General features: G+C 47.3%; 6 protein-coding genes across 6 annotated transcripts; 2 read left to right on the top strand and 4 right to left on the bottom strand.

The window, feature by feature from the left end:
• Window positions 1-457: 457 nt before the first annotated feature.
• On the bottom strand, window positions 458-4,764 carry BDV38DRAFT_252252 (nucleoporin Nup120/160). The gene is made up of 3 exons (XM_032055099.1): window positions 4,029-4,764; window positions 1,821-3,959; window positions 458-1,767 (listed from the first exon to the last, which is right to left on the bottom strand). Exons 1-3 carry the CDS (start codon window positions 4,666-4,668, stop codon window positions 617-619), a joined length of 3,930 nt encoding a protein of 1,309 aa, XP_031911477.1. The 5' UTR covers window positions 4,669-4,764; the 3' UTR covers window positions 458-616.
• Window positions 4,765-4,903: 139 nt separating this feature from the next.
• BDV38DRAFT_252250 (recombinase RAD51) lies at window positions 4,904-6,661 on the bottom strand. The gene is made up of 4 exons (XM_032055098.1): window positions 6,337-6,661; window positions 6,160-6,239; window positions 6,005-6,072; window positions 4,904-5,936 (listed from the first exon to the last, which is right to left on the bottom strand). The coding sequence occupies exons 1-4, from the start codon at window positions 6,421-6,423 to the stop codon at window positions 5,125-5,127; spliced, it is 1,047 nt and encodes a 348-aa protein (XP_031911476.1). The 5' UTR covers window positions 6,424-6,661; the 3' UTR covers window positions 4,904-5,124.
• A 165-nt stretch (window positions 6,662-6,826) lies between these two features.
• On the bottom strand, window positions 6,827-8,717 carry BDV38DRAFT_252247 (uncharacterized protein). The gene is made up of 3 exons (XM_032055097.1): window positions 8,144-8,717; window positions 8,066-8,083; window positions 6,827-8,017 (listed from the first exon to the last, which is right to left on the bottom strand). The coding sequence occupies exons 1-3, from the start codon at window positions 8,186-8,188 to the stop codon at window positions 7,433-7,435; spliced, it is 648 nt and encodes a 215-aa protein (XP_031911475.1). The 5' UTR covers window positions 8,189-8,717; the 3' UTR covers window positions 6,827-7,432.
• A 741-nt stretch (window positions 8,718-9,458) lies between these two features.
• Window positions 9,459-9,992, bottom strand: BDV38DRAFT_284856 (uncharacterized protein; the record flags this gene model as incomplete). The annotated part of the gene is made up of 1 exon (XM_032060360.1): window positions 9,459-9,992. One exon carries the CDS (start codon window positions 9,990-9,992, stop codon window positions 9,459-9,461), a length of 534 nt encoding a protein of 177 aa, XP_031911474.1.
• A 1,111-nt stretch (window positions 9,993-11,103) lies between these two features.
• On the top strand, window positions 11,104-12,425 carry BDV38DRAFT_252245 (uncharacterized protein). Its single transcript, XM_032055096.1, has 4 exons — window positions 11,104-11,437; window positions 11,498-11,526; window positions 11,598-11,735; window positions 11,796-12,425. The coding sequence occupies exons 1-4, from the start codon at window positions 11,281-11,283 to the stop codon at window positions 12,150-12,152; spliced, it is 681 nt and encodes a 226-aa protein (XP_031911473.1). The 5' UTR covers window positions 11,104-11,280; the 3' UTR covers window positions 12,153-12,425.
• A 143-nt stretch (window positions 12,426-12,568) lies between these two features.
• Window positions 12,569-15,077, top strand: BDV38DRAFT_252244 (uncharacterized protein). The gene is made up of 2 exons (XM_032055095.1): window positions 12,569-13,068; window positions 13,132-15,077. Exons 1-2 carry the CDS (start codon window positions 12,705-12,707, stop codon window positions 14,844-14,846), a joined length of 2,079 nt encoding a protein of 692 aa, XP_031911472.1. The 5' UTR covers window positions 12,569-12,704; the 3' UTR covers window positions 14,847-15,077.
• The last annotated feature ends 271 nt before the right edge of the window (window positions 15,078-15,348 follow it).

Raw genomic sequence — 15,348 nt, 5'->3', positions numbered from 1 at the left:
AGTCGGAATAGCGCTTTCAGGATTTGACAAACAGAATGATAGAAAAACAGGCAAGTTGACTTCGGTAATAGTATGGTTGAGAGGTGTAAGGACAAATGGCTCAAAATTAGACATTACGATGATGCTTTTGATAGGGAATGACAAAGGGTTGGGCGTTGAAGAGAAAAGATATTCACCACCTCTAGCTGAAATGCTATTAAATACAAGAAAATGAAGACCTCACTTACATTAGTACATGCAAAGTATACCTATGGTATGTACAGTACTGTACTAGTAGATTTAAATTATGTGGAGCAATATTCGTGGGTTAACCCGATCTCGGGAACGATTGTATGTCCTAGTACGTATCGTAATGAATTTATAATACTCCGTATTATACACGGAGAAATTTGTATCAAAATGTAGTTTCATGAAGAATGTCCCGGCTAAAGAGAAGAAATCGAACAACTAGGGGAAAGAATAAAAGAGTCTCCATTTCCTTGTACCACCAAATGATTTAAACAGAGAAGCCTAGCCTAGAATACAAATGCAGTCCAGAGTCTGAGATTGATGAAAGGAAAAGAACAATATGCAAGAGATTAAACCAGAAATCATGGATACTCATCTAAGGCTCGACCTAGAGTCGCATCGTATCATCATTATCTGCCTCATTGGCGTCAAGAACTCCGAACTCCCAATCACCTCTCTCAATCCTACTGATCCGATCCAGCTCGGACTGGTACTCGCGACGTAAATGGTCGAGCGTCACGATGACACGCCGTCGGGGAGCATGGCTGCCGATTGTAGAGACAGAGGACCTGCTATCTCTGCGACCGGATGGTACGATTGCGGTGGCACTAGAGCTGAGTCTGCGCTTGGAGCCATATGGTGTGGGTGGGTTCACATCAGCTTCGTCCATGAATACATTCCCGTCATCGTCTGCTTGCAGACTACGGCGTCGATCTGCGAACGGGGCGGCGGTTGCACCGGAGTCTTCCTTCTCGACTAAAATATAGGCTTCGCTCTTCTCCACGCAGCCAAGCAGGTTGATTAACGATAGGAGTTCGGTTCTAATCTCCTTGCTTTCGAGATCATCTTCGTCCGTAGGCTGGGTGCCATCAGTATCGCGATTCTTGCTCAGCACCAGATGAGAGGAAGGAGCGTCCCGGGCATTGCGGAGGCGCTGCACGTTTCGATACGCGATCTCGGCGGCCCCACGGTAATCGCCCCGTGCGATACGGTATGCCTGTAGAACTCTCTGGTAATCAGGTGTGCTGCTTCCAGTATCTAAGAGAGAACTGAAAGTCGTCTGTTTCCGAGCAAGTGAGGCCAGTGTATCGTCCACGTAGGAAGCGATATTTGGAATGAGTGCCGTCGGAAAGTGGAGGATTTGCTGAAGTCCAGAAGTGCCTGGTCCGGATGCAACCAATATACTCGAGACTAGGGAGCTGAGAGCGGACTTCTGCAGTGCAAAGTCCTTGTATCGAGATAGCGCAGAATATGCTTGGTCAAACTGACAATTCTGCAACGACGCATAGAACAATCGCGAAAGAAGGTCAGTGCGCAAGATGTTGTATTCTGGATCTTGGTCATTGTGGTTTTCACTCGCAAGTGCCTGCAATGCAAGGCGTGCGAAGTCAGCAACGTGAGAAAACGAGCGAGCTTGCTCGAAGATGGTCAATATATGTTGAAAATATTTTGGAAGGCCATTGTGGAACGAGTCCACCGAGACAATATCCAGCAGCGTCGACGACATTTCATGCAAGTTACCGAGAGGTTTGCCGCACGCTAAAGACAAGGTCAGATAATCTGGTCTAAGAAAATGCGGGTGGGAGACTTACAGAGGAGATATGCAGCCTTGCGGAAATACAAGGCCGCAGTGTCGAATTCAGACATAGCCACATACAGACGACCTTTCACATATGTCGCCCAAGAAGTGCTTGGTTGGAAACGAAGGAAGTCCCAAGCAAGATCAATGTTGTTCTTTGCAATGAGATCACATTGTATGTAAACCAGGGCGTTTGGAAAAGCTACTTCGCCTTGGCGTGTGACCCAGGACAAGACATCATGGATTCCCAGAGTTAGAGTATAGCTTTGAGGTAGACCAATGGTCTGCCGGGGTTTGATATCACTAGCAAATAAGTCCTCTAGAATAGTCGCCATTCTTGAGCCTGTGGTCTTCGAAGCTGAGTCCTTCAAAGAGAACTGTGATGCTGATTGGTCATCTGAGGCATTTATAGGCCTATCAAGACATTTCCGGGTGTTTGAGCTGAGCCAGGCCATCATCTCGTATTCTCTTAATAATGTTATTAGCGAACCGAACAAGTCCACGGCATCGAACTCAGATGTGTCTTCTTGCTGAACCTCGCCGTCCACAAAAACTACGAGGACTAAGAGGTCAATGAGGAGCTGACGCGTATATAGTATCGCCTCCTGCACGCCATTCACAGTAACCTTCACTCCGAAGTGGGTAGCCAAAAGGTCTGAATCCTTTCCGGGGAACCCAAGTGGGATCGTGTCTATAATGGTGTAGAAAACATTGTTCGGCAGATTGTATATGTTCAGATACCCATCCATAGCCGCAAGCAGACCGTCATAGGTCTTGTTGGAAATCTGTTCGCCAAAGTCGCAACGATCACGGAAAGCGTCCATCCTGTCCTGAACAGATGAGGATGGATCAGTGAATAGCTCTGCTTCAAGAGCATTTTGACAAGCTGCGTTAAGTTCAGCTGGGAACCTTCTTCTGAACCCGGAGGCAACTGTCATCAGTCGAGAAGCTTGCTCGAACATATTTCCAATCTCCTCATCCAGGTTCCTGTGCCTCCAGCGATCCGCAATTTTGTGTCCTTCGGTGCGAAGTTCAGCACCCGAGTTATGCAAAAGCAACTCGGTTGAGCTGCATTCCCTGATCACTGCGCAGCTATCTGAAAGGAGCAGCCATGGAGTCTCATAGTAGCTGTCATAAAGAAGAGAAACAGGCTCGAATCGCCTTTTATTAATATCTTCCGCAATCTGCCAAAACTGGCGCCACTTTGCGTCTGTATCTGTGCGATACCTAGCAAAATCCATCTCGTCATCGGCATACTTCCGAAGCGATACAGTGGCAGCGACAGTAGAGCAGAGTCGCTCTGTTAGTGAAGCACTTTTCTTTAGAACACTGGAAGAGAGGGGCCGGAGCGCCTCCTGATAAACCGCTAGGGAAGTCTCAAGCACCTCGGGCGAATACTTGTTGGGTTGTAAAAGGAACTTCAGCCACTTCTCTGTTGGGTCCACCACGTCGGAGAATGCCATAGGCGGCGGAGGCTCCTGTCCGCGAGTGTCGATCGCCGTCGACACCCAATTGGTATCCCAGTCTCTCACTAAAGTTTCGAAATTGAAATGTAGCGTGTAAAGCTGATAGACGCCGCTGTTCCTCCAAAGGACCCAGAGTTCCATTCCTTTCCCTTCTTCAGCCGGCTTGAGCTGGAAATCTATGATACTCCAGAACACATTCCCCGTCGAATCAGGGTCTAAGGGCCGCAGCGGAGCATCTGGAAAGAGATCTTCGATGACGAGCGGCGATGTCAAGCCTCCCTTTACAGCCCAAAACTTGAAACGTCCATCTTCAAAAGGCGAATATGTGATAACGTAATACCGATATGCCCCGTCCAGAGCTCTCTCCACGTTGAACACACGGATGAAGGATGAATCAGCTGGGTTTAATGTATACGACAGCGAATCTGGCTCTTGCACTTCACGGCCTAGCAGGTCAGTCGTGGCAGCTAGCTTGTTTGTAGCTAGGTTCCAAATCTTTAAAGAGTGATTCAAACAGACCGCGAAAGCGTAAGTCTGATCAGATGTCGTGGCGATCGCATTTGCCAGGTTTGTGTCGAGATTGCGTCCTTTGTATTTAATTGAAGGTTGCGCGTGCCACCTTACCAATCCGCGGATAGAGGCACCCCAAGTTCTCTCGTCGAAGGTAAGAGGGGACCAATTTGAGCCTGGGAATCAATTTAATTAGCATTCTCAATTCCCCAGTGTCAAGTTCAGAGCGAAACATGGAGGATTACCATCATCGCCCGATCTCCGGGTTAGGCGCAGAAGCGCGCCATTATCGAGGGAGATGAACAGCTCAAGCGGACTGCTAGCATGCAATCGATGGGGGTAGGAGAACGACAAGGGCGCCGGTACACAGCTCTTGCACCAGTCCGATACATTGTTGTCAATCGCACTTGTTCTGCGGAAAAATTCGGGACGCAAACTCAAGGTGTAAAGCTGCTTGGAGGCCGTAATCACGAAAACGCTCAGCACTTCATGATCTTCTAAGTCTGAGAAGTCAACGCATGAAGGAAGAATCTCTTCTTGAAAATCCAAGCGTATGGTATTGTTGTATACAGAATGCTCGACGCCGCCCTTCGTCAAATCGACACATTGAATCTCAAGCACCTTGTTATCATTGACAACCCTCCATAGGAACGATCGGGGATAGACACTGCGTTTGCGAAAATAGACTGAGCCCTGGCTCGAGAGATATCGTCTAGAGAATTCCTCTTCATCTTTCGCTATAGGTTCGTCTGCGCCTACAGAGGAGGATATAGAGAATCGCGCTCGGCTTTGCGTACTCGTATGTGTTGGAATCTGGATGTTGACGACAGCATTCGATGAGTACGGCCGAAGGTCGACCTTGGTGTCTTTATAAATTTTCGCCATGTCGAATGAACGAGGGACCACCTTCCACTAATTTGTAAAATTGGTCACTTCAAGTCTCCATGGCCGACTGTCGCAAGTAAGTGGAATGTCGCAGCCCGTGGAGTTGGAAGAGGGAAGCTCCGAAGCTCTGTTCAGAAAAAACACGGTCTTGGCACCAGCCTTAGCAACGCGCATCCACCGCCTTTGGAGATCTACAAGTTTGATGAAAGGAGAGAACAAATCGTTCGAAAAGATATTGTTGGAAGAAAGACCCCTGTTCTTCATGTATATAAATTATGGTTCTTTTTTTAAGTGATTAACTTTTATCTCAATCAACACATAATATCTAACACAATCCTACAAACACCATATGCTATCAAAAACAAGATACTAAACAATATGTACTAATGGACAAAGAAAGTAAGAAACATATACCGATCGTGGTATCATAAGTATTTCATATAGCTGCATCGCTCCTCAATTATTCTCCAAGTCCTTGGGGCTAGGATCCCCAATACCATCTTCATTGATGGCAAAAAGACAGTCACTCTCGGGCAAACAGGGACTGTCATAGATCTTGCACACTCGGGTCTCTCCTCTCCCCTTTTTCAGGCTCAGTCTGGTCGTGCTGGCGTGTGCGATAATGTTTCCACCAATTGGCTTCTTGGGGTCTGGATTGAACATCGCGCTCGGGCCGCCGTCGACTTGAGCGACGACCTGGTTTGTGATGACGACGGCAATACCAAATTCATCTGCCAAGCGCTGCAAGGTACGCATGAATTTAGCCAGATGTGTTTGTCGAGTTGATAGTTCACCTCGGCCGTTGAAATCTGTCCGATACAGCGATGTAGCGGAGTCGACGACAAGAAGCGAGAAACGAGTTTCGCACATCATTTGCGACGCCTGGTTTAGCAGCTGGAGCTGGTGGTCTGAGTTATAAGCGCGGGCGTAGGCCACATTATCGAGCACCTCTTCCCCAACAAGTCCGTACCGTTGAGCAACTGCCAACAGACGCACCGGTCGAAATGTCCCTTCAGTATCAATGTAAAGACACTTCCCTTCCCCACCACCCATGTCGAATGGCAGCTGGCAAGTCACCGCAAGCGTGTGGCAAATTTGACTTTTACCTGTCCTAAATTCTCCAAATATCTCGGTGATAGATCCAGTTTCTATACCACCGCCTAGAAGAGTATCCAATTGCTTAGATCCTGTCGTGATCGATATGAGCTCGCTTCGACGAGCATGCATTTCCGTTGCAGTAGTGAAACCCATTGGCACAAGCTTGGCAGCTATTTATCAGATATAATCAGCATGGATCTTTACAAACAATTGAGCTCCGTTGGTTGGAATGACTAACCTTCAACCAAAACTTTGGTGGCCTTCTGCTCCGAGATACCTTTGATCTGTTCCAGTAAACGCTTCGGTCTATGATGTACCGCCAACGCCAATGTCAGTATCACCTTAATATCTCCAGCAGCAAGCTTGTTTAAGCATTCGAGAGGAAAGACGTACGTATACGCAATTGATTCGACAGTGTGATAGCCAGCGTCGACAAACAATTTGATATCTCTTCCCGTTAAGCCCGCAACACCCTATCGAGTCATGGTCAGTACGGGTAATTGCAAGGGCTTCCTCTCTACTAAGACAAGCGTGTAATATTGTATCATGTGGACAGTAGAGAATCCTCACTTCTAAAGCTGAAAGTGGCGTTGGGGCTCCGGGCCCTGGGAGTCCACTATCATCATATTCATTCTGAGTATCCATATCTGCTGTCATTTTCAATCAGGTAGGCAAGTAAAGTGCCCCTCTAGCCAGCCCCAAGAGTAATAGCAAGCAACTGCTACTGGTCTTGCACAGTCTTCTCAGCGCGACAGTACGCGTTTTATCTTGACTGTAGGTAGATTCTGCGCTAGGAGTGTTTCTTCTCGGACAAATACCCTAAAGACTGCTCGGTAGCCACCGGTTTGGAAACAATAGAAGCCTTATTTAAGACTCGCAAGACGGTCAATGTGGCAAAACGGCGTCTAACTATGCGGCGATACACAATTTGTTGAGGTTCTAGACGCGTCGAAGCCGTCACGAGGTCACGTGTGCCAGGCATATAAGGCTGCTGCCTTAAGAGGTGAGCCTAGAATCACGCAACGCTATATTGGAACAATAATGCAAGTAAACATGAGAGGGGCATTAATGTGCAGGTCATGAGCTTGTTTCATTACGTCCTGTTTCATTGAGTCCGAAAAGTCTCTTGACGGTTATCAACCGATACACCGAACATTTTTCCACGTTAACAGTACAGTTGTATCGCCTAAGATAATTTCTACTTTCATCCTCACAGTGGAACGATCATTATGCGTCGCAGAGCTTACTATAGCGCAATTGAGGCAAGGCAGACGTGACAGATGACTGTATCCAACAGGAAAGAATGAAGACCTTCAAGGCTGACAATTCCCGCTCTGGGGTACGTTACATGACCAACTGATAATAGCATATAATCCCCTTTTTTCGGGAAAGTAAACAATGGAACTATTCAATCAAAGGATTGCATGGTTTGGCCTATACATCGATGGATCTGGGATGAGTTCCTTTTGACGACCATCAACGGACTCTGAAGAATCAGATTGTAACTGAAACATTTCGATCGGATGTGCATGGACATTTTCGTCGAACAATCTGCTAATCCTGCGCCTAAACTCTTCGGAAGAGGTTCGCAGATGAGCTCCTATGGAAGCTCGTCAGTTTCGGCATCCTATTGCCACAAATCTCCTGTACAGTCTACTCTCGCAAACTAGGATGAAGTCGTGGACTTACCTTCAAGGCTTGGCATTCTCTTGTCAAAAGGCTTGCTGATCCATGAGCTACGAGAGCTGAGTCGCGGCTTTGATCGGGCAACATCCGAGTCGGCTACATCATGGGACTTACCGATTGGTTGAAGATCTGATTGACGAGCTTTGTTTGCATGCAGAGTGTCGGGGTAAAGACTATCCGATGATTCGGCCCTAATATCGGAAACTGCTGGAGCCCATCTTGGACCGGACTGACTTGATAGAGACACCGGTATGTATGTTTGAGAAGGCCTCTGTACCATACTTGTTGGGCTCGCGGGCAGCTGCGTCAGGGCTGGTCCAGCGCTTTCGTGCCTAGTTGGTGTATTAGATTCCATCGGAGACTCCTGGCCTGGTGTCCAGATGCCTTCCACAAGAACGCCTTGCTCTAAAGCTCTAGCACCGAATGGCACCTCATTTGTTTCTGACAGCATCGGATGTTGCTCCGCATCCTGTCTTGTCTTCCGATGTGCGTCTTCAGCGGCATGATTCCTGGTGGCCCGTCTGTTGTATAAAAGGGCACAGAGCGAATAAATAAGCACGAGAACCTTGTCATATCAGTGGTGATCCTAGTACCGTGGGGTTCGTCACATTACGAGAAGGCCCGCGAGCACCTATATAAGTCATCATTAGCAATACCCCAGTTTCAAAATATTCAGTCATTGCATCCGTACGAAACTAAGCTTCTGCCACAGTGCCCAATCCACCCAAAACCGCATGGTGACTCCGGATTTGGCTGGCGGGCAAGGTGTGACACTAGTGCCCTGAGACAGCAATTAGAAGCAAGTAGCGGCGATTGAACTATGTTCACTGACTGGCCAATATGTGGACAACGGCTCTTGTCCGGTCAGCCTATCACCTAGTGGTGAAGAGGAAAGCTCTGTGGTTTGGGGCGAGTTACTCTAAGGCTACAGTGCAGATTCAGTTCTCAGCCAGTGGGAGTAAAAGCAGGAAACTAGCTGTCATGAAAGTGACACTCTAATTTGAAAACACTGGTGGAAAGTGCAAACGCGGCGTATGCGAGTCCGGGATCACGCTGAACAATGGAAAGCACACCTGACAGATACTTCCTCTTCTGTTGGAGCATGTATTGTGTGTCACTTGGGTACATTTTTAATAACTACTTGTAAATGCATCGTAAGACCTGGCCTATGGTGATGAAATATATGAGGATGGTTGAGAAGTATAAATAAAAATTTCGTTACAGATACCACTAGTGAAAGGTAAGTTGAGTAGAAAAGAATGGTGCTATGATTAGGCAAAAATTATATTGTGGCACGGGGAAGACGATATGAACGAAAACAAGGGGCAAAAAAATGGGAATGCAAAAAAGAAGAGAGACACGTAGTTGTCCAGCCAAATAGCCAATTTCCCTGTAACGGGTCGGTGTATTCTGGCGACGCCACCCCAGGGTGGAGATGTCTCTGCAGAATTGCTTCCCTCAAGAATCATCTCCATTGCTTAGCGCGTTGTAGCGATCATGGATTACTCGCACGAGTACAACGACGACCCCAGGATTCGTACCAGGCACCGGTCCCGCTGGTGTGGAGAACCTAAGCAAGGTTATCGTCTTAGCGGCTGACCTCCCACTAGTTTATCCGTGACAGATTAACAATAACGTAGATTGCTTTAAAATATATCCTATGCTGGCCACGTTTTTATACAATGGCTCGAGTGTTTTTTAGCCATGCATCGAGGTTACAGTAAACATAATGTATGGCGAGCAAAGAATTTTTTTTTCCTATTAGTTCTTTTGTGTATGTTTTGTTTATTTTAGATTACAGAAATTCAAGCAAAACTCTTCTTTCATACCATCCACATCTTCAATAATGAGACATATCTTCATCCAAACTCTCGTTCAAAGCAAATACCAAATATCAAACCAACTTATCAACCAAAGCAACTCCATACGCTTGTCAATCTTCTCTGTTTGCCTTCTCATAACAAAACACTCTCATTCCCCCATTCATAAGTCAAGTAGGAGACCCCTCAGTTCTTGTTATGCTTGCACTCCCTCGTCAGACGCCATCCCAGACGACAGACACCCGAGCAACACTCTTCATTGGCGGCGCACAGCTGCTTGTAAGGCTTGCATGACGGGGGGTTGGCTCCGCCTGCAGTACGGCACTGTCCACCCAGGCATGTCTGACCTCGGCGGCAGTCTTTATCAGCCAGGCAGCCAAGAATGCAACGGCCGGCACTGCACAGGTAACCAAGATCACAGTCCAGGTCGGAGCGGCATCTGCCCCTGCGGCGCCAGTGCAAACCGTCGGTGGAGACTCCATCGTCGTCACTGGTGACTGAGTCGTCATTGGGAACGCTCTCTTCATCCTTGTTCTTAGTGGGTGCCTTGTCACCTGTAACGGCTGTCTCGGTTGCATCCGCTACCACAGTAGTAACAGGGACATCACCACGACGCCAAATAGTAACATTGGCGGGGCTTTGTGGAGTCGATAGGGCAACAGCAAAGGCTACCTCGACGGTGGCAGCAGCCAGAACAGTAAAGGTAAGAAGACGGACCATTTTGATAGCTGCAGAGTATTTTGCTTTGAGCAGGTTGTTTGTAAGACAGGGTAGTGTAACTTTATGAGAAAAAAGAAAGGTCTGTATGGAACTGATATTTGTTGGAGGTATGCTTGAAAGTTGCAGGTGGTTGTGAAGAAGAATGCACAAAAGATGGCGAGAGGTGGTATAAGTACTCTGACTCAAGTGAAAAACTAGCTCTCGTTACCGTGGTTGATGGTGTAGGCAGCTGTGTGAAAAATCTATGCAAATGACTATATCGTGTCATCATACGCTGCTGTAGACTGCGCAGACAACGTTCAGGCAGCTTCCTGATGTGGTTTCGAAAACAGATGCGGCAGTGGAATCTACGATTCAGATGGCCCCTCAGGAAGGAGAAGAGAAGAGGACAGTGAGACATGTTATGCATCTAATATCTTTGCTTATCCTTGATATAATATTTGAATCTACGCACGCATTGATATACTACGAAGTTTCAACAGCTCGAGGCGTAGAGGAAGTCTTTCGGTAATAAGTACGTAGAGTATCATGTGTCCTAGAGATTTTTGCAGCACTACACCAGCGGATGGCTCAACACATCGTCGTAAATTTACCAACTCCTTGAAAAGGACTAAGAAGCAGGCAGGTGTGACACTATGTAGTAATAGGATTTATTATCAGAACGGGCGAATTCTAGGTATTACCAAGGCAAGCTACAGTGTAGTAGCTGCCATGTTTAAATTTTCCAAATTAAAGTAATATTGTGTAGAGTACAACCTGAAGCCCTAATCTGTATCTCTGAGGTGACTGGATCACACCTAATAACTTAAGAACCTAATATCCTCAAAGAACCGCGACTAGCTACATTACCACCTTACAAAACGGTGAGGTCTCATCGAGCATAACTGATATGTTTGTTATCGAGTAAAGCAGTAGATATAGCGTACTTTGCTCGTAGTAAGCGCAAGGTTGTACTACTCTATAGGTATGCTCAGCGCGTCATGAAGTTCACAGCAGAACCAGCCAATCCAATTGCCCCCCACACTTGGCTAGTGGGCCCTTAATTTACATTAGATAAATTATCCTACTGGGCTCGTCGTTCCCTTACATCAAACGGATAAATCACTATTTCATTATTTGTACCGCCGAGGCGCCGATCATGTGAGGTTGCGTCTCTTGACTTGAACCACTCGTACGATCCTTAAAACCCTCTCTACCTCACCCTCTGTACCCATTGTCGCCTCGGTAGGGCAGTGCGATTACCTTTTACGCAATTCAAAAATTTCCCCACGACCTCTCTACTCTAAATATGACCCCGTTCCGCAACTTCCTCACCAAAAAGTCCGCGGCGCCTAATAGCGGGGAAGCCGATAACGTTAGTCGCTTGCCCGCAGACAGCCATCATTCATCGCCCTTGAATATCAGGAAAAGTACCGACAATGGACCTCCTGAATATAAACTGAGTGGTATGTTTTCTATCCACTCGCAATGGATATAGACGTCGCTAATATTTGTCCGCAAAACAGTGGTCGACGATAATGGAGCCTATCTTCCGGTAATTCAACAACCCCTCAACCACGTGCTGGTGTTGCATCTTTTGCGCTGCGGCTAAACATCTACCAATAGCCATCTCCGCCGGAAAAACAGAGCTTCTGGCGCAGGTACCCAGGCTCCAATAAATCCTCGAACCATCGCGACCTCGTCGACGAGAATGAGCCGTTCTCAATATCTCGCGAATCCTTCGATTCGTATCGCCGGTCATTTGTGAGTTTCTTACCCACCCTGGGAGATGTTTGAGGGGGTCTGACGCATAATTAATTCCAGGATATATCTGCCCGGTCACCCATAAATCATAGCGACGCAATGCCCTCTCGCACCTCGCTTGACTCGCGTTTCTCCCGTCTACCATCGCCATGCGTAAAGGGTCTCCAAAAGCAACCCACATCAATGGAAGAAGAACAATTCGAGGATGTTGGACTCGATGACGACAACGAAGCCAAGCCGAAAAAGAAAGGCTTATTCTCGCGACTCGGCGACTTCACAAATGACAGTCAAACATCAAGCAACTCTAAACTAGGCTTTCACATCCCGGGCAGAAAACGAGGACAAAGCAATGTAGGATCTGAATTGGGCTCTATGAAGTCGCCGCCAACCGTAGAGTCGGAGTTACGTGATGCGTGAGATCCTCGCAACTATGGTATATTTGGGTAATGAATGGGGTAGGCGTTCGGGGGGTTGATCAGGGTTTCTTCCCGATCGACTACTAATACTCTGTACAAGCGCTTTGATTTGGATTCTTGCGCGCTGATGGCCGAAGCACCATTGCTACGCATACATACGGCCTAATTGATTGTATGATTTTCTTTGTGTTGTACTCAGATAATAGAGTTCAAGTTCCTTGAAAATTTTCCAACGACTTCCTTTCGCCACTCATACTCAATCCACGGGAACAGTGATTACTCTGTAAGAGGCACTGTAACCTTAGGCTCCTTATCGCAAACCAAAGGCCTTATCAGTAAAATGCAAACAAGGCAAACTTGCCGACCGCCCCAGGTCTTCGGAGCCAAAAAAAAAAAAAGAAAGAAAAAAAGAAATATCCGCAGCGGTAATTTAAACGAAAAGGAAAATTCCAGCGGGTGACGTACTGAATTCGTTCACCAGGAAGTCCTCAAAACAATCAATTCCAGTTTTCTTGGAACTGAAAAAGAGGAAAAGCAAGGAACTAATATAGTCATGGTCGGAGTAAAGCGTCCTGTGGACGCCGGCGACGAGCGCAAGGGAAAACGGACGAAGACCAAGACACCAACCGTGCCGACGAAGAAAACCAAGGCTGCGCCTGAGAAAAAATCCAGCTCGAAGGGTGTGACGAAGAAGGGTTCAAAGCCCGAGAAGAAGGATAAGAAGGCTTCAAAGAAGAAGGTTGAAGAGGAGGAAGATGACGATGATTTCGATCTGGACGATGTTGAAGACTCAGATATTGATGACCTGGACGATGTCGAGGATGAGGATGTTGATATGAATGATGGAGGCGACAGTGATGACGAAGATGAAGAGGAGGAGCCGAAGAAGGCTGCGGAAAACGCAGAAGCTGCGAAAAGTATGATAACGAGGCTTTTCACCCGAAATATTGGATATCAAGCTGACTGTTCACCTTTTGCAGACAAGACATCCTCGCGCGAATCGCATGCAAAGCAAAAGGCCCTCTTGCAAGAGCGCAAAGCTGCAAAGCCCAATGCCGATATGATTCAACGCTCTAAGCAGCTGTGGGAGCGTCTGCGCCGAAAGTCACATGTTCCGCTTGAAGAGAGAAAGAAACTCATTACCGAACTTTTTGATATCATCACCGGACGAGTGAGAGACTTCGTCTTCAAGCACGATTCGGTTCGTGTTATTCAGACTGCCTTGAAGTACGCAAATATCGAGCAACGGAAGCAGATTGCGCGAGAGTTGAAGGGCCACTACAATGAGCTTGCGCAGAGCCGCTATGCTAAGTTCCTGATCGGTAAACTGATCGTCCATGGTGATACTGAGATTCGGGACTTGATCATTCCAGAGTTCTATGGTCACGCCAAGCGCCTCATCCGACACCCCGAAGCATCTTGGATTTTGGACGATGTTTACCGGCAGGTTGCAACGAAGGAGCAGAAAGCAAAGCTTCTTCGCGAGTGGTATGGTGTGGAATTCAGTATTTTCAAGGAGGAGAAGGGGAAGGTGCCAACTGCAGAGCTTTCTGAGATTCTTAAAGAGAGCCCAGAGAAGAGGGGACCTATCATGCATTTCCTTCATGAACTTGTCAACCAGCTGATCCAGAAGCGTACGACTGGATTCACAATGCTGCATGATGCCATGTTGCAATATTTCCTCAACACAAAGCCTGGCAGCTCGGAGGCCAATGAGTTTATCGAGCTGCTCAAGGGTGACGAAGAAGGTGATCTAGTCAAGAATTTGGCGTTCACCCAGTCTGGCTCGCGTCTGATGTGCCTGAGCTTGGCATACTCCAGCGCTAAAGACCGCAAACTGCTTATGCGGTTCTACAAGGACACCGTCAAGGTAATGGCTGGTGACCTCTACGGCCATATGGTTCTCTTGGCAGCATATGAAGTTATCGATGACACTAAGCTTACAGCGAAGTCGATCTACCCGGAGCTACTGAACCAAGGCGGCGACGCGGAGGCACGGAATGAAGAGCTACTTTACCAGGTCAACGATCTGACAGGCCGTATCGCTATCCTGTTTCCATTTGCGGGAGACCGGACCAAGTGGCTTTTGCCCGAGATCGACCAGGGAGTTTTGAAGGAAGTTCGTGAGATTCGTCAGGAGACTTCGAAGAAGGACCCATCTGTCCGACGCCAAGAATTGGTCAAGGCTGCGTCACCAACCCTGCTTGAGTTCATTGCAGCCCGCGCAGATTCTCTCTTGGAGACAAGCTTCGGATGTCAGTTTATTGCCGAAGTTCTCTTTGATGCCGACGGAGACAAGAGTGATGCTCTCTCTGCTGTCGCGGTTGCTGCCAAAACTCGTTCTGACACCAAGGATTTGCCTTTTGTTGGACGGCTGCTGAAATCCCTCGTTCAAGGAGGTCGGTTCAACAGTGCTGAGAAAGTGGTCGAGAAGGTGCAGCCTCCGTTAAACTTCCACGGGCTGCTGTATGAACAAATTCAGGAGGAGGTCATGTCATGGGCCACCGGATCCAATGTGTTTGTGGTTGTGGCCCTAACGGAATCCGATGAGTTTGAGAAGAAGGCTGAACTGTTGAAGACTTTGAAGAAGGGTAAGAAGGCTCTGCAGCAGGCCGCTGCCGAGCCTGGGAAGGATGGAAAGAAGAAATCAAGCCCAACCAGCAGCGGTGCTAAGTTGCTCCTGGAAAAGATCTAGACTCGATGAACTATGCTTGGGGCCTGGCAACAAGCGAACCCGTATAATATTGGTTGGGACATTGATTGGTTCTGGGAACTCAATCATTCCCGTTCTCACTTTGTGATATATCTTCGCGCTGGCATTTCTTATCTGTACAGGGTCTGGGAGTATAGGGCCATGAAGTCATAAAAAAGCAATCGATTTTTTTTTCTTACTGTTCAGTACAAATTATCCCCAGCGTAATCGACTGATATCTACGAAACACTAGTCACCTTGATGACTTGTTTGAATATAGCAAATATAATTAAGGACGTTGGAACCAGGTGAATTGTAATATCTATCTGACAGTATAGGAAGAAATTTTCTCGAATAGGTATATGGACACCGAGGCTAAAGCATCACGGAACCATTGGAACGACAACCCTAAGGCATCCGTCCATGGATCAGCCCCGAGTCATTTCAGGGGTACAAACCAGTCAAAGGTACATAACGGTCACGGAAAAAGGAAAGGGAAAAAAAA

The sequence above is a fragment of the Aspergillus pseudotamarii genome (assembly GCF_009193445.1).
Source record: "Aspergillus pseudotamarii strain CBS 117625 unplaced genomic scaffold BDV38scaffold_43, whole genome shotgun sequence".
Classification (NCBI taxonomy): Eukaryota; Fungi; Ascomycota; class Eurotiomycetes; order Eurotiales; family Aspergillaceae; genus Aspergillus; species Aspergillus pseudotamarii.
This window is presented reverse-complemented; position numbering and strand designations above follow the sequence as displayed.